This window comes from Cheilinus undulatus, linkage group 11 (assembly GCF_018320785.1).
Source record: "Cheilinus undulatus linkage group 11, ASM1832078v1, whole genome shotgun sequence".
Taxonomy (NCBI): domain Eukaryota; kingdom Metazoa; phylum Chordata; class Actinopteri; order Labriformes; family Labridae; genus Cheilinus; species Cheilinus undulatus.
In genome coordinates, this window is record NC_054875.1 from 50,925,663 (window position 1) to 50,948,286 (window position 22,624).

At 37.1% G+C, this 22,624-nt stretch overlaps 1 protein-coding gene across 1 annotated transcript in view; it reads right to left on the bottom strand.

Moving 5' to 3' along the window:
- Positions 1-21,174, bottom strand: part of oprl1 (opiate receptor-like 1) — a 36,730-nt gene extending 15,556 nt beyond the window's left edge. The window contains exons 1-5 of the mRNA XM_041800120.1: positions 21,160-21,174; positions 20,937-21,025; positions 10,863-10,950; positions 10,027-10,209; positions 8,038-8,128 (exon numbers count right to left, since the gene is read on the bottom strand). Of these exons, the coding sequence (XP_041656054.1) occupies positions 8,038-8,128; positions 10,027-10,209; positions 10,863-10,950; positions 20,937-21,001 (427 nt within the window). The 5' untranslated portion in view covers positions 21,002-21,025; positions 21,160-21,174. The remainder of the gene's footprint in view (positions 1-8,037; positions 8,129-10,026; positions 10,210-10,862; positions 10,951-20,936; positions 21,026-21,159) is intronic.
- Between the last annotated feature and the right edge of the window lie 1,450 nt (positions 21,175-22,624).

The following is a 22,624-nucleotide window of genomic DNA, read 5'->3' on the forward strand; positions in this document are numbered from 1 at the left end:
AATAATAATAATAATAATAATAATGATAATAATAATAATATTTATAATAATAATAATAATAATAATAACAATAATACCAGAGAATGGTGTCTGGGTCTATCAGAGTCCATTCTCTGGTTTATCAGGGTCCATTCTCTGGTCTATCAGAGTCCATTCTCTGGTCTATCAGAGTCCATTCTCTGGTCTATCAGAGTCCATTCTCTGGTTTATCAGGGTCCATTCTCTGGTCTATCAGAGTCCATTCTCTGGTCTATCAGGGTCCATTCTCTGGTTTATCAGGGTCCATTCTCTGGTCTATCAGGGTCCATTCTCTGGTTTATCAGGGTCCATTCTCTGGTCTATCAGGGTCCATTCTCTGGTCTATCAGAGTCCATTCTCTGGTCTATCAGAGTCCATTCTCTGGTCTATCAGAGTCCATTCTCTGGTTTATCAGGGTCCATTCTCTGGTCTATCAGAGTCCATTCTCTGGTCTATCAGGGTCCATTCTCTGGTCTATCAGGGTCCATTCTCTGGTCTATCAGGGTCCATTCTCTGGTCTATCAGGGTCCATTCTCTGGTCTATCAGGGTCCATTCTCTGGTCCATAAGGGCCCAGGCTCTAATCATGGTTTAACATCTGGTTTTACCAGGACATAACTTATAAATGTATTGATCTTGAGATGTTTCTGGATGCCGGTTGGAGCGTCTCCATGGTGACGGTGTTGGATAGAACAGTTCTAGGATCGTTGATTCCTGATGATGAATGGCTGCTGTGTAAAAACGCCGTTCTTGTGCTGTCAGGAGTGAAATCAAAGTTTTCCTGACAGTGTGGAGCTCTGACAGACATCTGTGCTGTAAAACAGTGTGACACGCGTCCTGCAGGTCTGTTAGATGGATTAGTCGGTGCATCCATTAATGACGCAGGGTGCTGGATGATTACAGCCTCCTTCCTGCCACTGTGTCCTTGGGCAAGGCTTTTGACCCCAATTACTGAGAGCAGCGTGCGCTGACTTTCCCCGCAGCTGTCGGGTTATGAGTCCACTTTGTCCCTCGCTGTTTGTTCAGAGGAGACAGGAAGAGGAAAGCAGAGGGATGAAGAGGAGGACAGCAAACCTTTACTAAGGCTGAATGTCAGTTTGTGGCACAGCTAAGAGCTGCTTCAGAACACACCTGATAAACACACACCTGCTGAAGGACCAGAGCACATTACCTGAGGAGGAGAGAAGTGAGGAAAGGCTGAGTCAGAGAAGGGCTGAAAGGTTAAGAGGAGAACAGGCAGAGATCATCAGAAGGATGATTCTAGACCACAGACTGAATGTTTTCATGAATGCATCAAACAGCTCACAGGTAACTGATCTTTCTCTCACATAGAGGAGTGCTCCCTCTCAGACGGAGGACCTTAGACCGTCAGAGGACAAACAGAGAGGCTGCAGACACAGGGATGATGTCACTGCATACACCTGGACAGGCAAGACACATTTGAACTGAGTCATGATGACAGCAACTGTCTGCTGCATATGCACACATGCTGTGTAAGATGCAAACTATATGGACAAAAGTATTCGGCCGCCTGGCCATTCCACCAATAGGGACAGTGATAACATTGTATTCAAATCCATGTACTTTAATAAGGGTTCTCCATTCTCAGAATGATTTAACCCCTTCATGTCAGCACCTGTAGCTTCTCTGACCTGCTGCAGACCAGATGCAGACCCAGACTCCAGCTTCTGGCAGCATTCCTGAAGAACCTTAGCCCATTCCTCATGTTTAAACCTCCAGTTCAGTCATATTCTTGGGACTGCATGCTGCAGAGTCCCACCAGAGATGTTTTATAGGGTTCCAGTCAGGCCACTGTGATGGCCATTGTAGAATCTTCCAGGACTTCTTCTGCAGCCAAGCCTTGGTGGAATCTCAGGTCTGCTTGGGATCATGGTCCTGTTGGAAGGTCTAAGCTTCAGTTTCCTCACAGACGGCGTGACGGTTCCTCCTAGGATTTCCTGATCCTTCAGTGAATCCGTCTGTCCTTCCACACGCTGCAGGTTTCCAGAGCCAGAGGATGCAGAGCAGCCCCAGAGCATCACTGATGCACCGCCGTGCTGATCTGTGGGCTCAGTGTTCTCCTGAGCGTCTGCTTCATTCTTCTTCCTGCAGACAGACCGCTGATCCTGCATGGCTAAAAGTTCCAGTTTAGTTTCATGGCTCCACAGAACAGACCCCCCAAACCTCTGTGGCTGTGAGCAGACTGGAGCTGACTTTTCTTGGTCTTAGGGTCAGTAGGGGTGGAGGTCTTGGGGTTCTGGAAACTGTCTACATTCAGTACTGGACTCACTGGACCCACTGTTCCTGGTACTCTGCCTCCAGCGGTGTCTCTAGAACATTCAGAGCCTCTGCTATCTCTCTGTTTCCTGTTCCTTGTTTGTGGAGCAATGATCTCTTCTCTGAACTTTCTGGATCATTCCTTTGACTCCGCCGTATTCTAACATGTGGTCAGACTAACACTTAACCCCCCACAGATCAGGTCTTTCATGTTCCAGCAAGATTGTTGACAATGTCTAAAGAGGAGAGTAAAATTAAAAGCAGCATAAAGACCGGAAGCATTCATGACTAAAATGTTAAAATACGCCATAGAGGAGATGAAGACAGACTTCAGAGATGTAAATGAATGGAGGAGACTTTCTGATTGGAGGAGAGGAAGTGTGCATGCAGGAGATAGAGAGAGAGGCAGCGGAGCAGCGAGAGCCGTGGAGGTGCAGATGTAGACTAATAAAAATGATTATAGGATTAGTCTGTAGCTGCAGGCTGAGACTGGATCGATATCTCACCAATAGCTGCAGCACACTACTCCATTACTCTCCAGAACAGCCCTGATCATAGCTGGGCTCTGCACGGAGAATTACTGTTAACATGGAGACGCTCCGACTAGTTAGTACCATCAGGAAAATGATGCATGTGCAGGAATTTACACATAAACCTTCACTCAGTGCACAGAGCCTCTACTGACTGTTGGAATGGACTGAGAGAGACCACTGGAATATCTATCAGACAGCAGGAATAAGACCCATCTTCTGATCCATCCACAGACCACAAACGCTCTCAGAGAACCAGCAGCAGAACCAGGCCTGGATCAGACCGGCTGTCCATGAAGAACCAGAGTAACATGTTTATTTTCCTGAGTTCATTTCCAGACCGCCGACAGAGATGTGCTCCACTGAAATGTAACTACGCTGGTCAAATACGGAGAGGACGGAGAGTTAGACTGAAGAGAAGTGAAACACAGAATCCCAGCTGACAGTAATGAAAGACTGAAAACCAAACAGTAGTGTAAGAGCTGAGCCGGGTCTAAACGTGACTTTAACACCACTGACATTTATTTATTATTATTGATTTAATATCTACGTCACCACTGGGCCTTTTCAAACTCAGACTGTGGTCCTTCTCCAGATGTAAGAGCTGTCATAGTTCAGGTTTGTGTAAGCCTGGTCCAAGGTCATGACAAGGTCCCGTTCGTCTGTTACCGTAGAAACGGCAGAGTTTCAGTGGAATATTCTGTCCTTTTTAGGAAACGAGCCGCCATCTGTGCGCTGTAGACTCAAAACAGAAAGTTTGTCATGACGTCCGAGTCTGCCGGCACTGTCACACACACCACACACACTCACACACTCGTCATCTCTCGCTGCCTTATACGGCTCCGCTGTGGAGCTCAGCCATCATTTAGCATGCATAGAGTAAAATCTGTCCCACTGTGAGACTTTCTATTAATAAACCACTATAAATCCCAGAGTGTGAGTGTAACACTCAGATCTGTGGATGCCTGACTGAGATGGTGTCACTCTCAGAGACAAAGGACCCAGCTGGATCCACTCAGCCCGGCCTGATGAGCAGATATAGGAAGAGGAATGACACTAATCTATTTCTGACTGAGGACCACGCCAGGCTCTCCATCAGGTCTTATCAGGTATCAGAGAGAGCAGACAGAGAGATCACAATCACACCTTCCTGCACTTTAGTTATTTTTCTACAACACCCCCCCCAACCCAGCCTGGCTGAGAATAACCTCCAGAAGGTCTGCATGGGAGGGTAGAGACGGTGTGACCCTGATCAGGTCAGAGAAGGCGAGGGTCATCCATGATGGAGCCACGTGGATGAAACAGCAGCTGAGAGTGTCAAACTGATTTAACTAAAATCTTTTTTACTAACCTCATTTATCATCACTTATTTAAAGTCATGCAGAGGAGGAACGGTTCCTGATCTCTGAAAGTTTGTACGTCATAAAAACATCAGCTCTCACAGCAGGCTCATCTCTGCTGTGTCCATGCCGTCCTCATCATTAGATTAATAATAAATAATATATTAGAAATAAATATGTATATGTAACAGAAAAGTTGTTTTAACAGCAGAATGCCTCAGCGTCTCTGTGCAGCTATGCTCCTGTTATTGTGGAGCTTTGACCTCTGACCCCGTGTGCTCATATGAGGGCTTTACCTTCTTCCATCCCTACAACATGGTCGTCATTCCTGCTGTTGGGATTTTAGGGAGAATGGTTCAGAGTTCAAGTCATTTAGTTCAAATGTCGGGGCAATAAGCTGTTAGTATATTCTGGAGAATCTGATGGACGTTATCAAGTTTTTTAAGGAAATTAAAGTTTTTTTCATAGTTTGGAGAATATGATTGGAAGATTTGAGAAAATTGCTCTGGACTTTTTTTGCAACCTCATGAAGAATTTGGGATATTTATTTATTTATTTATTTATTTATTCACTCATTCATTCATTCATTCATTCATTCATTCATGTATGTATGTGTGTGTGTATGTATGATTTATTTATTTATTTATTTATTTATTTAGGATCAGGGATTTGGGTGTTTATCTGTCAATTTTTTGAATTTGCTGAGAAATTTTAAGGGGAAATTACAAACCTTTATGAAGATGTTTTACTAAACTTTTTTTTTGTTTGTTTTGTTTTTTTTTTTAACTGGATACTTAAAAAAAGGTCCAAGAATTTTCACAAATGTTTTTTGCTAATTTCTTTGAAGTTTGAGAGAATTTTGGGGGATTTTGGAAAGAAACATTTAAAATATATTCCTGTTTAAAGACAAGGCTGGTACATTTATCCTGACGTAGAGGGAGAAACTAAGGCTCAGGTCTGAGGAGGTTAAACCAGAGTCACTGATTGGCTGCACAGGCAGACATTATTCCTCAGCACAGCTGACAGAGGAGGGCACATAAACACCTGTCCTCTAGTTTAATCTGAACATCTACCAGCTTTAAACATGGCTGACTCTGGCCAGGGATCCTGGAGCAGGTGGACCATCTCCTCCCTGTGGGCGTGGTCCAACCAGCTGCTCTTATACATATTTATATATAAATATGATAAAAATCCTCCCCAGACCGCTGTAGCTGTGATCGCGTTGTACTAGAACAGTTTAAATCCTCTTTTCCATCTCATTTATTATTCTCCATCTTTGCAAACACTTGCTCTTCCTTACAGAAACTAATAATCTGGGACCTGCAGCAGTACCAAAACCAGGATTTGTGTTGGAACCTGGAGGATCCCCTCTAGAACCCTGACAGGAAGATGATCCCAGCGTCCTACACTAGAGTAAAACTGGGAAAGAAAACCCAACCCTGGGTGTCATACTGGACTGGACCATTCTCTTTGGTCTGGATTAACTACCACCCCCCTCTGCACTAAAGCTGATGGACCCCTAAACCCTAAAACCTGCAGTGATGGCTCCAAGACTACAGGGGAGGAGAGCAGATCTGAATCAGGATCAGCAGGAAACCCTGAGGATGGATGATGGTAGCATTTAGCAGCCAATCAGCCGCAGAGACTGGAGAGCAGACTTTAATAGACACTCAGATGACCCATGGAGATTACATGGACCTGGTTCTGATGAGATCCTTCATGCTGCAGCAGAGGAGCGAGAGGGTGAGCACCTCTGAGATCGACATTCATCAGAGGAAATGGAGTTCAGCCGTGCATACAGGAGAGGTCAGCTAAGGTCAGACTGGTACACTCTCTCATTATTGAAGCGGATCCATGCGGATCAGATCAGGAGGACAGGTGGATCCGGCTCCTCTAGGGAAGAGGATGGAGGTAAAAGCAGAGCGAGGATAGAAACGTCAGATGTTTAGGTGTAAGGACCAACCTTTTTGTTTATCTGCCATGAGACTAGAGCTGCATCAGGTCAACATCTGCTCTACAGAGACCCAGATCCTGCAGCCACTAAACCAGAGTCAGCCATCGCTCAGTCTGCCATCCTGACATGCTGGAAACTTCACTGGTGCTCCAGGGGAGACCAGGCTGTTAGCAGGAGGAGACACCTGTGGAGTCTTTCATGGTCAAACACAGGGATGCAGCTGCAGCGCCCCCTATGATCGGGCGTTATTAAAGCCATCTACTTTTACGTTTAAGCGACAGCAGGAAGGAGCGCAACGTAAAAGTCCTGCTCCTTCCTGCACGTTTGTGCAGAAGTGTCAGCGTGTTTAGAATGAAGGAGCTCTGCGCGCTCTCTTCTGTTACAGCGCCACGCTTTCATTCAGCAGACGTCTCTGCAGACGCAGCTTTTCTCTATGGATTTCTAGATTACTCGCCTCAATCACAACCAATTAAAGTCCATAATCAGTGCATTCTGGCTTTTTTTAATCCTAATTAATCTCACGTTGTATCATCTCTTTCAGCACACTCATGTTAATCTGTACCAGCGTCTCCCTGCAGACACAGAGACGTAAATCAGCACACCTCTGCTCCTGAACGTCTCATTGACCTTTAAAAACCTCAGACAGCTCAGTGGACAGTCAGGGGTCATCCGTCATCTACCTTTAACATCCACAACAAGTTCCTTTTTCCAACTCTCACATTTTCCATAACTGAGTTTTTTAATCACTGAAGCAGCTGATGTAGATTTCTTCAGGCAGAGACAGAGACACCAGAGAAGGAGGACCTGGAGACGCTGCAGACCAGTGTCCTCTAGTTTCCTCTGAGCCTTAGAGCGTATTTTATTCTACCGAGGACAGCAGACGTCACCTTTATCACTTAACGACAGTAGAAGTGGAGAGAACCACTCTGAAACCTGGATTATGAGCACTGCCGACAGGCCCAGACCAGATCTACACGAGGACTAGAGAGTCTAGTCAGTGTTCCTGGAAAGGCTGAGTTTAGCTTTTTCTGCAGACTCAGCAGATCAACAGGAGTCTGGTACCACCGGGGGGCAGGTAAGGGTTTTTATTTCATTCATGACTTTGGTCCTTGTTGTTCCTTTGACCAAATTTCCCCTGATGAGGATCAACAAAAGTTGATCTTATCTTGTCGAGTCCTTCTAATGCAGAATAATGGAAATCGTTTCATTTTACTGAAGAAGTGAAATTATGACATCTTTGGTCTGAATGCTCAGGATTTAGATAAAAACGACTGAGCTGTGGTTAAAGGATCTTCACCCTGCAGACTAAAGACAGGAACATCTCTACAGCAGTGAAACATGAAGTCTGAAATCCATGGATGTTAGCTCTAACAGCTGTTTTTACTCTGTTATGACTCTGTGCAGCAGCTTCCATTAAGTCTTAGAGTCTTTTTATAATCAGAGCAGAAGAGAGAGTGACTCACGCTGTTACATCATGACTTTATTTAGGTGAAGAGCTGCAGGCCTTCCTGATCCTCCACCTGCTGCTAAAGTCCACAACCCCAGAGAGCCATGAGACTCCTGCATGCTGCAGCTTTGTCCCCTCTCCACAGGAGATAAGAAAGAAAGAAAGACACGGACGCACAACATGTGTGCAGCGCCTTAGTCAAACCCTGGGCAATTATTCCTAAAAAAGCTGGGACAACCATTCTAACTATGTATTCTTCCATCAGTCGGTGCTTCTCTAGCAGCAGGAGACTAAATATGAGCGGCAAAGCTGGGCCGCACTTCTGCATTCTGATCCAATCACATCCACCCGTGTGGAGAGGTGGAGGACGTATGGAGACGAACGCCTCCAGGCTCAGAGGAATCTAAAGCATGCATGAACCTCCGTACAAGAGCTCTGCTCCGGGACAGAGTGTTTTATGGATGAGACTTACTGTTGTGCTCTTGCTCCTCCTCCACATTTCCCAGGACCATGGCAGGGACTCCGAAGGCTGAGGCCAGCACCCACACGCAGATATTCACCACCTGGAAGCACCAGACCAGGATCCAGCTCTCATTAGCTCACACAGACACAGAGGCTCCAACCATCCAACAGTTCTTATTCATTCTAACATCTTATTCTTGGTTGTTATGATCCAGCCCAGTAGAGTCTGGTGTTTCATCTACATGACCAGTAAACTTTACCTGCAGAGAAGTCAAAGACAGCAGGTCCATGTGGGCCCATAGGGGATATATCCAGGCTACAACATGGGTACCATGGTAGGCCCCCCCTGTGGTGGCCCATGTGAACTGCAGGTGTGGATCAGCCCATTAGAGACCCACAGAGGGATCTATCCTAGAGGTCTAGAGATCATTCTGCAGCCCACATAAAACCCATGTAGGGACCATATGGACATGCTGGCCGGGGCCACGGTTAAACATGTTTAAATGGTTTAACTGCAGTGGTGATGCCACAACAGTGTTAACCACAGAGCCAAATTGTTGAAAAATACCTTTGCAAGAGCCACAATCTGGGAGGATAAAAGTGGCAAAAATGGGGAGCAAACAAGGAAAAAAGGTCAGAAAGTGGCAAAAATGAGTGATAAGTGACAAAAAAATGTGTTACAGGTGGCAAAAAAGGGTCAAAAAGTGGCAAAAACGTGTTACAGTGACTAAAATGGGCAAAACTGAGGAAGAAAGTGGTATTCAATGGCAAAAGGATGCTTAAATGGGCGAAAGTGGCAATAAAATGGTGAAAAGGGGCAAAAATAGGATAATTGGACTATTAAGTTTGGCATTTAAAGCCTTCTGTTTACGTCTTGGAAACAAACTGATTAATGTGATTAATCTCTGAGGTCAAAGTTTTCATTTTTAAGGTTTTCTGGGGAAAAATATTTCAAATGAAGACATAGAAGAGCCACATGTGGCTCCAGAGCCACAGGTTGAGTATCACTGTGCTAGAATACAGCTCTAATACAGATGTAGCTCCATCATTCATGGGAGGACCTGCTGTCTTCTTTCAGTCCATCATCTTCAGAGCCTTTAAGAGTTTACAGTCAGAGATGAAGAAACCCGCTCTGTTTCTCATGTTGTCTTTATTTACTGCAGAGAAACCAAACAGCTGAGCACAGACTGCAGCACGCTCTCTGGTTATGTAACCTCAGACTTCATTAACAGGCTGATTCTACTGAACTCTGGACGTAAAGGCGGGAAATTCTCCTCAATTAGAGCTAAATAAAGGACACAAACAACCAGACAGCTGGGCTTTGTCATCATCAAGTCTGTTTCCATCTGAACTTCTCTGCTCCTAAAGGACTTCTTTATCGGAGTAATACTCAGCTCTGCTCCCACGCTGCAGCTGTCTGTGATTGGCTGCGGCTCTCTGTGATTGGCTGCAGCTCTCTGTGATTGGCTGCAGCTCTCTGTGATTGGCTGCAGCTCTCTGTCATTGGCTGCGGCTTTCTGTGATTGGCTGCGGCTCTCTGTGATTAGCTGCAGCTCTCTGTGATTGGCTGCAGCTCTCTGTGATTGGCTGCAGCTCTCTGTGATTGGCTGCAGCTCTCTGTGATTGGCTGCAGCTCTCTGTGGTTGGCTGCAGCTCTCTGTGATTGGCTGCAGCTCTCTGTGATTGGCTGCAGCTCTCTGTGATTGGCTGCAGCTCTCTGTCATTGGCTGCATCTCTCTGTGATTGGCTGTGGCTCTCTGTGATTGGCTGCAGCTCTCTGTGATTGGCTGACAGTTTTATTGATAAACAGATCCTCTAGAGATCTAAGGGTCAGGGAGACCAGGTTACCTCTGATTTAAACTCTCTAATGGTCTGCAGGAACAGTCTGCTGATGAAACACTCTCAGGTAAAGGTCTACGTCTGATCTGACCTCCTTCATCATCTCAGGGTGAAGAGGAGAGAGTGAAGACTGAGGAAGGCGAGAATGAGGCGGCGTTACCTTGGCCTTGTGAGGAGTCCTCATGTCCAGAGCTTTGACGGGGTGGCAGACGGCCACGTAGCGGTCCATGCTCATCACGGTCAGAGTGAAGGTGCTGGTGAACATGTTGTAGTAGTCGATAGACACCACCGCCTTACACAGGGCGTTCCCAAACGGCCAGAAGCCCAGGAACACGTCGGTGCCCTGCAGACAGACAGAGGGATGAGAGAGGAGGACCAGGACCAGATCTCCTCAGGGACATGGATCCTGACGGCTTGTCAGCCAGTTTGGAGGGAACAATTAGGTAAGACTTTTTCTTTCTTATGCCTTATTTTTGTCATTTTTACTGTCATAAACTGGAAGTGCTTTTCTTCCTGTTCAGATAAAAATGTTATAAATTAAAATAAAATGAGATAACAACACTAACTTCAGCATGAAACAGAACTAGACTGCTGTTAACAGGTCAGTGAATAAAAATAGAAAAGGTGTAAAAAAGGTAAATATTCCTCAGGAAAATGGTGTTTCTGAGGATACTCCTCGCCTCTATTTTGATAGGTAGCGACAAATTCCATGAGCTGAGTGAATGCTTCAGTGCATGATTTATCCAGCGTGGTTACTTCCTGTCTTTATTCCCTATCATAGAGAGAGAACATCCTGTAAACCGTCCAATCATCCAACAGTTCCCTCCTCCTACTAGCGTGTGTTTGTGAGAGTGTTTTCACCGCTGCAGGCTCTGCAGGAATCCGTCTGAATGAACCTTTAATCCACAGACCAGTCAAAGACACGGTTCAGGGAGTCACGGCTGAAACCTCCACATGACTCCATTCAGCTGCTGTAGAGGTGATGAAGAGTCTTACCTGGAAAGGTAGAGTAGCCAGGAACAAAGAGTCAGCCAGAGCCAGGTTAAAGATGTAGATGTTTGTGGCTGTCTTCATCTTGGTGTATCTGAGGAGAGAAGAAGGAGGAGAGTCAGAGAAACGCTGAGACACCTTTACTGTCTAAAAGCCCTCCAGACGTCTGCAGGACCAGCAGAAACCTGCATGAGCCGTCTGCTGCTCTAGCTGCTGCTCAGACTCAGATCAGGAGAACGTTCTAGTCCACACATCTCTGCAGCTTTTATCAGTGATGGAAACACAGCTGGAACATTTCAAACCCAGTCTTTAGATTTATCCACATGTTCAGGATTAACTCCTGCTGACTTTGGTGTCTCTTTCTAAATCATTAATGGTGAACAGTCTCAGATTAAAGCCCAGGGATCTACTGGAACCCAGGTTAGCTGCATAGTCATGTTTTATTTTTCTGGCAGAAGAAGAAACAGAACCGTCTTATTTTGGAGGGTTTCCTGGCTAGGCCGATCACAGCTGTGATCCATCGTCTCCACGGTTACAGAAGCATGTGGACGGCAGCTCCTGATATCTAACTAATCTAAACTCCGCCCTCTGGGACAGTTCTGACCATAAAAATTAACGTTAGAGAGACTGCATGGAGACACAAGCTGCCAGCTTTCCAACAGGAGGAGGAGTCACATTAACCCTGAAGGCGTGCATGCAGGAACACGGGGCAGAGCGCGTGCATCTACATGTTTAAAGACGGGAAAAATGGGGGAGTGATTTCTAGTTGCAGCATCGTGTTCAAACTTCACAGCTAAACTGAGTGACATCAGGACTGAGAGTCTGATAAAGCTTTATCTCCTTTCTCTCCTCCTCAGAGGAAGTGTGTTACATCATTATTCCAGTCTGTAATCAGACAGGAGCGTCACAGCAGTGCGGCCGCTGCAGGAAGGTTCCTGGTTCTCTTCCTGGTCAGGGTCTTTCTGTGCAGAGTCTGCATGTTCTCCTCGTGCACGGTGAGTTCTCTCAGTACTCTGGCTTCCTCCCACCACCAGCGACATGCTCGCTAGGCTAATTGGTGACTCTAAATTAGGTGTGCCTGGATGTCCGTCTATGTCAGCTCTGTGACCCTGAACAGAGGAGTGGTGCAGAAATGGATGGATGAGCTTTCAGGCAGAACCAGGGATGTCGACTGATGATTAAAAGTCAGCTGTATTCATTTTTGCATCCTGTAACCATGGCGACTTCTGTCCTGCAGAGACTTCACTCTGCAAAAAGCTTTCAACCAGTTACTTAGACTATAGCGCTCAAAAAGGCCAAAAAAGAACGGTTAAAGGGAGAATAATATAATATAGTATAGTATAGCTAGTATGACATAATACTGCTAATATTATATATAGTATAGAATAATACTGCTAATATTATATAGAATAATACTGCTAATATTATATATAGTATAGAATAATACTGCTAATATTATGTGTAGTATAGGATAATACTGCTAATATTATATATAGTATAGAATAATACTGCTAATATTATATGTAGTATAGAATAATACTGCTTATATTATATATAGTATGGAATAATACTGCTAATATTATATAGAATAATACTGCTAATATTATATATAGTATAGAATAATACTGCTAATATTATATAGAATAATACTGCTAATATTATATATAGTATAGAATAATACTGCTTATATTATATATAGTATAGAATAATACTGCTTATATTATATAGAATAATACTGCTAATATTATATATAGTATAGAATAATACTGCTAATATTATATATAGTATAGAATAATACTGCTTATATTATATATAGTATGGAATAATACTGCTAATATTATATAGAATAATACTGCTAATATTATATATAGTATAGAATAATACTGCTAATATTATATAGAATAATACTGCTAATATTATATATAGTATAGAATAATACTGCTTATATTATATATAGTATAGAATAATACTGCTTATATTATATAGAACAATACTGCTAATATTATATATAGTATAGAATAATACTGCTTATATTATATATAGTATGGAATAATACTGCTAATATTATATAGAATAATACTGCTAATATTATATATAGTATAGAATAATACTGCTAATATTATATAGAATAATACTGCTAATATTATATATAGTATAGAATAATACTGCTAATATTATATAGAATAATACTGCTAATATTATATATAGTATAGAATAATACTGCTTATATTATATATAGTATAGAATAATACTGCTAATATTATATAGAGTATAGAATAATACTGCTAATATTATATATAGTATAGAATAATACTGCTAATATTATATATAGTATAGAATAATACTGCTAATATTATATAGAATAATACTGCTAATATTATATAGAATAATACTGCTAATATTATATATAGTATAGAATAATACTGCTAATATTATATATAGTATAGAATACTGCTAATATTATATAGAATAATACTGCTAATATTATATATAGTATAGAATAATACTGCTAATATTATATAGAATAATACTGCTAATATTATATATAGTATAGAATAATACTGCTAATATTATATAGAATAATACTGCTAATATTATATATAGTATAGAATAATACTGCTAATATTATATAGAATAATACTGCTAATATTATATAGAATAATACTGCTAATATTATATATAGTATAGAATAATACTGCTAATATTATATATAGTACAGAATAATACTGCTAATATTATATATAGTATAGGATAATACTGCTAATATTATATATAGTATAGAATAATACTGCTAATATTATATATAGTATAGAATAATACTGCTAATATTATATATAGTATAGAATAATACTGCTAATATTATATATAGTATAGAATAATACTGCTAATATTATATATAGTATAGAATAATACTGCTAATATTATATATAGTATAGGATAATACTGCTAATATTATATATAGTATAGAATAATACTGCTAATATTATATATAGTATAGGATAATACTGCTAATATTATATATAGTATAGAATAATACTGCTAATATTATATATAGTATAGAATAATACTGCTAATATTATATATAGTATAGAATAATACTGCTAATATTATATATAGTATAGAATAATACTGCTAATATTATATAGAATAATACTGCTAATATTATATAGAATAATACTGCTAATATTATATATAGTATAGAATAATACTGCTAATATTATATAGAATAATACTGCTAATATTATATAGAATAATACTGCTAATATTATATATAGAATAATACTGCTAATATTATATAGAATAATACTGCTAATATTATATAGAATAATACTGCTAATATTATATATAGTATAGGATAATACTGCTAATATTATATATAGTATAGAATAATACTGCTAATATTATATATAGTATAGGATAATACTGCTAATATTATATAGAATAATACTGCTAATATTATATAGAATAATACTGCTAATATTATATATAGTATAGAATAATACTGCTAATATTATATATAGTATAGAATAATACTGCTAATATTATATATAGTATAGAATAATACTGCTAATATTATATAGAATAATACTGCTAATATTATATATAGTATAGGATAATACTGCTAATATTATATATAGTATAGAATAATACTGCTAATATTATATATAGTATAGGATAATACTGCTAATATTATATATAGTATAGAATAATACTGCTAATATTATATATAGTATAGAATAATACTGCTAATATTATATATAGTATAGGATAATACTGCTAATATTATATATAGTATAGGATAATACTGCTAATATTATATATAGTATAGGATAATACTGCTAATATTATATAGGATAATACTGCTAATATTATATATAGTATAGGATAATACTGCTAATATTATATATAGTATAGGATAATACTGCTAATATTATATATAGTATAGGATAATACTGCTAATATTATATATAGTATAGAATAATACTGCTAATATTATATATAGTATAGAATAATACTGCTAATATTATATATAGTATAGGATAATACTGCTAATATTATATATAGTATAGAATAATACTGCTAATATTATATAGAATAATACTGCTAATATTATATATAGTATAGAATAATACTGCTAATATTATATATAGTATAGAATAATACTGCTAATATTATATATAGTATAGAATAATACTGCTAATATTATATATAGTATAGAATAATACTGCTAATATTATATAGAATAATACTGCTAATATTATATATAGTATAGAATAATACTGCTAATATTATATATAGTATAGGATAATACTGCTAATATTATATATAGTATAGAATAATACTGCTAATATTATATATAGAATAATACTGGTAATATTATATATAGTATAGAATAATACTGCTAATATTATATATAGTATAGAATAATACTGCTAATATTATATAGAATAATACTGCTAATATTATATAGAATAATACTGCTAATATTATATAGGATAATACTGCTAATATTATATATAGTATAGGATAATACTGCTAATGTTATATAGGATAATACTGCTAATATTATATATAGTATAGAATAATACTGCTAATATTATATATAGTATAGGATAATACTGCTAATATTATATATAGTATAGGATAATACTGCTAATATTATATATAGTATAGAATAATACTGCTAATATTATATAGAATAATACTGCTAATATTATATAGAATAATACTGCTAATATTATATATAGTATAGAATAATACTGCTAATATTATATATAGTATAGAATAATACTGCTAATATTATATATAGTATAGAATAATACTGCTAATATTATATAGAATAATACTGCTAATATTATATATAGTACAGGATAATACTGCTAATATTATATATAGTATAGAATAATACTGCTAATATTATATATAGTATTAAATACTGCTAATATTATATATAGTATAGAATAATACTGCTAATATTATATATAGTATAGAATAATACTGCTAATATTATATATAGTATAGGATAATACTGCTAATATTATATATAGTATAGAATAATACTGCTAATATTATATATAGTATAGAATAATACTGCTAATATTATATAGAATAATACTGCTAATATTATATATAGTATAGAATAATACTGCTAATATTATATATAGTATAGAATAATACTGCTAATATTATATAGAATAATACTGCTAATATTATATATAGTATAGAATAATACTGCTAATATTATATATAGTATAGAATAATACTGCTAATATTATATATAGTATAGAATAATACTGCTAATATTATATATAGTATAGAATAATACTGCTAATATTATATAGAATAATACTGCTAATATTATATATAGTATAGAATAATACTGCTAATATTATATAGAATAATACTGCTAATATTATATATAGTATAGAATAATACTGCTAATATTATATATAGTATAGAATAATACTGCTAATATTATATAGAATAATACTGCTAATATTATATATAGTATAGAATAATACTGCTAATATTATATATAGTATAGAATAATACTGCTAATATTATATATAGTATAGAATAATACTGCTAATATTATATATAGTATAGAATAATACTGCTAATATTATATATAGTATAGGATAATACTGCTAATATTATATATAGTATAGGATAATACTGCTAATATTATATAGGATAATACTGCTAATATTATATATAGTATAGGATAATACTGCTAATATTATATAGGATAATACTGCTAATATTATATATAGTATAGGATAATACTGCTAATATTATATAGGATAATACTGCTAATATTATATATAGTATAGAATAATACTGCTAATATTATATATAGTATAGAATAGTACTGCTAATATTATATATAGTATAGAATAATACTGCTAATATTATATATAGTATAGGATAATACTGCTAATATTATATATAGTATAGAATAATACTGCTAATATTATATATAGTATAGAATAATACTGCTAATATTATATATAGTATAGAATAATACTGCTAATATTATATATAGTATAGAATAATACTGCTAATATTATATATAGTATAGAATAATACTGCTAATATTATATAGAATAATACTGCTAATATTATATATAGTATAGAATAATACTGCTAATATTATATATAGTATAGAATAATACTGCTAATATTATATATAGTATAGAATAATACTGCTAATATTATATAGAATAATACTGCTAATATTATATATAGTATAGGATAATACTGCTAATATTATATATAGTATAGGATAATACTGCTAATATTATATATAGTATAGAATAATACTGCTAATATTATATATAGTATAGGATAATACTGCTAATATTATATATAGTATAGGATAATACTGCTAATATTATATATAGTATAGAATAATACTGCTAATATTATATATAGTATAGAATAATACTGCTAATATTATATATAGTATAGGATAATACTGCTAATATTATATATAGTATAGAATAATACTGCTAATATTATATATAGTATAGAATAATACTGCTAATATTATATATAGTATAGGATAATACTGCTAATATTATATATAGTATAGGATAATACTGCTAATATTATATAGGATAATACTGCTAATATTATATATAGTATAGAATAATACTGCTAATATTATATATAGTATAGGATAATACTGCTAATATTATATATAGTATAGAATAATACTGCTAATATTATATATAGTATAGAATAATACTGCTAATATTATATAGTATAGGATAATACTGCTAATATTATATATAGTATAGGATAATACTGCTAATATTATATATAGTATAGGATAATACTGCTAATATTATATATAGTATAGGATAATACTGCTAATATTATATATAGTATAGGATAATACTGCTAATATTATATAGGATAATACTGCTAATATTATATATAGTATAGAATAATACTGCTAATATTATATATAGTATAGGATAATACTGCTAATATTATATATAGTATAGGATAATACTGCTAATATTATATATAGTATAGAATAATACTGCTAATATTATATATAGTATAGGATAATACTGCTAATATTATATATAGTATAGGATAATACTGCTAATATTATATATAGTATAGGATAATACTGCTAATATTATATATAGTATAGGATAATACTGCTAATATTATATATAGTATAGGATAATACTGCTAATATTATATATAGTATAGAATAATACTGCTAATATTATATAGAATAATACTGCTAATATTATATATAGTATAGAATAATACTGCTAATATTATATATAGTATAGAATAATACTGCTAATATTATATATAGTATAGAATAATACTGCTAATATTATATAGAATAATACTGCTAATATTATATAGAATAATACTGCTAATATTATATAGGATAATACTGCTAATATTATATATAGTATAGGATAATACTGCTAATATTATATATAGTATAGAATAATACTGCTAATATTATATATAGTATAGAATAATACTGCTAATATTATATATAGTATAGAATAATACTGCTAATATTATATAGAATAATACTGCTAATATTATATAGAATAATACTGCTAATATTATATATAGTATAGAATAATACTGCTAATATTATATAGAATAATACTGCTAATATTATATATAGTATAGAATAATACTGCTAATATTATATAGAATAATACTGCTAATATTATATATAGTATAGAATAATACTGCTAATATTATATAGAATAATACTGCTAATATTATATATAGTATAGAATAATACTGCTAATATTATATATAGTATAGGATAATACTGCTAATATTATATATAGTATAGGATAATACTGCTAGTATTATATATAGTATAGAATAATACTGCTAATATTATATATAGTATAGGATAATACTGCTAATATTATATAGAATAATACTGCTAATATTATATAGAATAATACTGCTAATATTATATAGGATAATACTGCTAATATTATATATAGTATAGGATAATACTGCTAATATTATATATAGTATAGAATAATACTGCTAATATTATATATAGTATAGGATAATACTGCTAGTATTATATATAGTATAGAATAATACTGCTAATATTATATATAGTAAAGGATAATACTGCTAATATTATATATAGTATAGGATAATACTGCTAATATTATTATAATTATTATAATATTAAAAGAAACTGATGTTTTCTTTCATTGATGTCTAATAATGAGAGACAAATGAACTGAAAAAGGTACTTCCTGTTTGCTCTGGAAGCTGTTCCAGCATGCCAGGGGCTCCAGCGTCACTTACAGTGCACAGATGCATTCTGGGATTGCTTCTAAAGTAAACCCAGGTCTGCCTTTTCAGTGCATTTTCTTCTTCAAAATAGAAACGTGTGAACGTCAGCAACAGGACAGAGTTTCTGTGGTTTCCTCTGACCACAGAACAGTTTTCCATGTTTCCTCTGACCACAGAACAGTTTTCCATGTTTCCTCTGACCACAGAACAGTTTTCCATGTTTCCTCTGACCACAGAACAGTTTTCCATGTTTCATCTGACCACAGAACAGTTTTCCATGTCTCCTCTGACCACAGAACAGTTTTCCATGTCTCCTCTGACCACAGAACAGTTTTCCATGTTTCCTCTGACCACAGAACAGTTTTCCATGTTTCCTCTGACCACAGAACAGTTTTCCATGTCTCCTCTGACCACAGAACAGTTTTCCATGTTTCATCTGCCCACAGAACAGTTTTCCATGTCTCCTCTGACCACAGAACAGTTTTCCATGTTTCCTCTGACCACAGAACAGTTTTCCATGTCTCCTCTGACCACAGAACAGTTTTCCATGTCTCCTCTGACCACAGAACAGTTTTCCATGTTTCCTCTGACCACAGAACAGTTTTCCATGTCTCCTCTGACCACAGAACAGTTTTCCATGTTTCCTCTGACCACAGAGCAGTTTTCCATGTTTCCTCAGTCCATGTTAAATGAGCTTTGGTCCAGAGAAGACGGACCAGGGTGTTTCTGGATCCTTCTTCTCTCCATGATCAGCTTTAACTGTCATTGGTGGATGGCACGGCCAACTGTGTTGACAGACGATGATTTCTGGAATGTTCCTGAGCCCACGCAGGGATTTCACTACAGAATCATGCCTGTTTTTAATGCAGTGGCCCCTGAGGGCCCCTGAGGGCCCCTGAGGGCCTGGTATTACCTACATCTTTTGATGGTATGATGGACTGTAGATGGCGGGAGATTTGAAGTCTTCTCTCTTTGATGTTGAGGAATATTTTTCTTTTAGACTTGGTCTTTCTCAGCTTGGTGAACCTCCATCTGTAGTTCTCAGAGACTCTCCCACCGCCCTGATCTGCCCCCCGGCTGACTCCACTGCTGGGTGTGACCCTCTGATGGTGCTGTGTTTCTGCAGTTTTGTTCCGGTCCCATAGTTCAGTAGTCTGGAGGCGGTATTTCAGTCCTGGGTCTGGTGTCTGGTTCTCCCGGAGGGTCCTACTCCAGCGTCTAAAGCCTCTCTGACGTGTCGATGGCGGGGCTGGCTGAAGTTGCCCTGACATTGATGAATAAAAGTTTCTGCCTTCAGCCTGGCTGTGACATTTATTATTCACCTCTCCGTATAAACAGCACTGAGGCTGAAACTCAGAAATAACAGGATCCAGTCTTTGAAACATGATCCAAATTGAACAAAAGGAATAAAGTCTTGTGAAAGGCTGGAGGAGTCATAAATAAGTCAGCTCTGTTGCTTTAACGCTGCACATTTCTGCCTCTGAAGGTTTTTTCTGCCTCTGCTGCCCTCGATAAAACTTCATAAAACGCATTGCAGTCAAATATTTTACCTCCCTCTCCCCCCTCCTCTCCTCAGCCAGCCTCGCCGCCGGCTCCTTTCCTCTCCTCCTTTTCTTTCTCATCTCTTTCTTCCTCCTCGTGTCCTCTCTCTTTGCCTCTGTCTCCAATTTGAGCTGACGTTCATCAAACCCTCTCACTCATGCATTCCCTCACATCTCTACATCTGTCTTTCTCTCTGTCATCCTTTCATCACCCTCTCATTACCTTCTTTCTCTGCGTCTTCTCTTGTTCTCCGTCTCTACGCCCTCAGCTCTCTCTGACTCTCTCATCCTTCCTGTTTTTGTCTGGAACAGCTGCAGGTTTCAGGACGAGTGACAGAACATGTTTGTTATTTCATTCATATTTAAAGCCTGAACTCCGATGGAAAAATGACGGAACACCAGCCATAATAATGATCAGAGACTCAGAGTTATTCAGAAAGACTCACAGTAAAACTCCATAAATCCGTCTGACTAGTCCTTAAAGCCTTTAGACTGTGGTGGTTGTTTCTGTGGAGCCTGAAGGGGTTAAAAAGGTCTAAAAGCTGCAGGGGTCAGACGGTCTCACCAACACTGAAGCAGACAAACGAGGAACGCTCCCTCTGAGAGGAGGAAATGAAACCGTCTTCCTCCTTCAGGAGGTTATTCATACATGTCTGCTGCAGATGGAGTCAGGGTGAGGTCAGAGGTCACTTTGGTAACCCAACAGTCCAGCACTGAGGGTTTGCTCCACATGAACTCCAGTCTGACCCAAAGCCAGCACAACAGCACGAACCAATGCTAGCATAAAACCGCTCTGAACCAGTTCTAGATCTCCCTACAGTTAATACCAGAGTTCAGGAAAACCAAAACCAAACTGTCCTCAGAGCCAAGAGTCGCTCTCTCAGTCCCACTATGAAAGTACAGGCAGTGCCTTTCTGCATGCCCTTTCTCAGCGGAGTGAGACCTCCTGTCTCACAAACAATCTTTAAGCAGGATGCAGAGGAACTCCAGGACAGCCAGGAAGAGAAGAGAGGGATGAAGGGGGTCTGCTTAGTCTGGATTATACAGAGACATTCTGCAGGGGCTAAGGGCTGAGGAGACGGATGCTTGCACTTGGACTTGAGGCGGTATTAAACTCAAGATTTCCTGTCTTCCTGTGTCATACTTTAGAAGTAGGTTCCCGTTAGGAGGAACTTTAGAACAATGTTCCCCTCAGGAGGAACTTTAGAAGTTGTTCCCGTTAGGAGGAACTTTAAAGGTATGATCCTGTTAGGAGAACCTTTAGAGGTATGTTCCTGTAAATAGGAACTTTAGAAGTATGTTCCCCTTAGGAGGAACTTTAAAAATATGTTCCCGTTAGGAGGAAATTTAGAAGTGTGTTCCTGTTAGGAGGAACTTTAGAAGTATGTTCCTGTTAGGAGGAACTTTGAAAGTGTGTTCCTGTTAGGAGGAACTTTAGAACAATGTTCCCCTCAGGAGGAACTTTAGAAGTCGTTCCCGTTAGGAGGAACTTTAAAGGTATGATCCTGTTAGGAGAACCTTAAGAGGTATGTTCCTGTAAATAGGAAGTTTAGAAGTATGTTCCTGTTAGGAGGAACTTCAGAAGTATGTTCCTGTTAGGGGAACTTTAGAAGTATTTTTGGTCAGGGAATATTTTTCACTGCATCACCTGCAGACATTCTGACTACATTTCCTGCAGACGTGAAAAAGCAGCAGCTCCTCTTCGGCCAGCTTCCTCATAACTGTTAAGTCATCTCTGCTTAGAGATGGAGGCTGAACATCGAGCATCAACCTGGAGAGAAAGAGTCAAACTCATGACTAAAATGTTCAAAACTGAAACATCTGAGTGATAAACATGGAACAGAAAAACTGAGTGGACATCTTTACTAGACTTGGTGTGAGTTTGCAGTTAGAATAAATGAGAGTCATGTA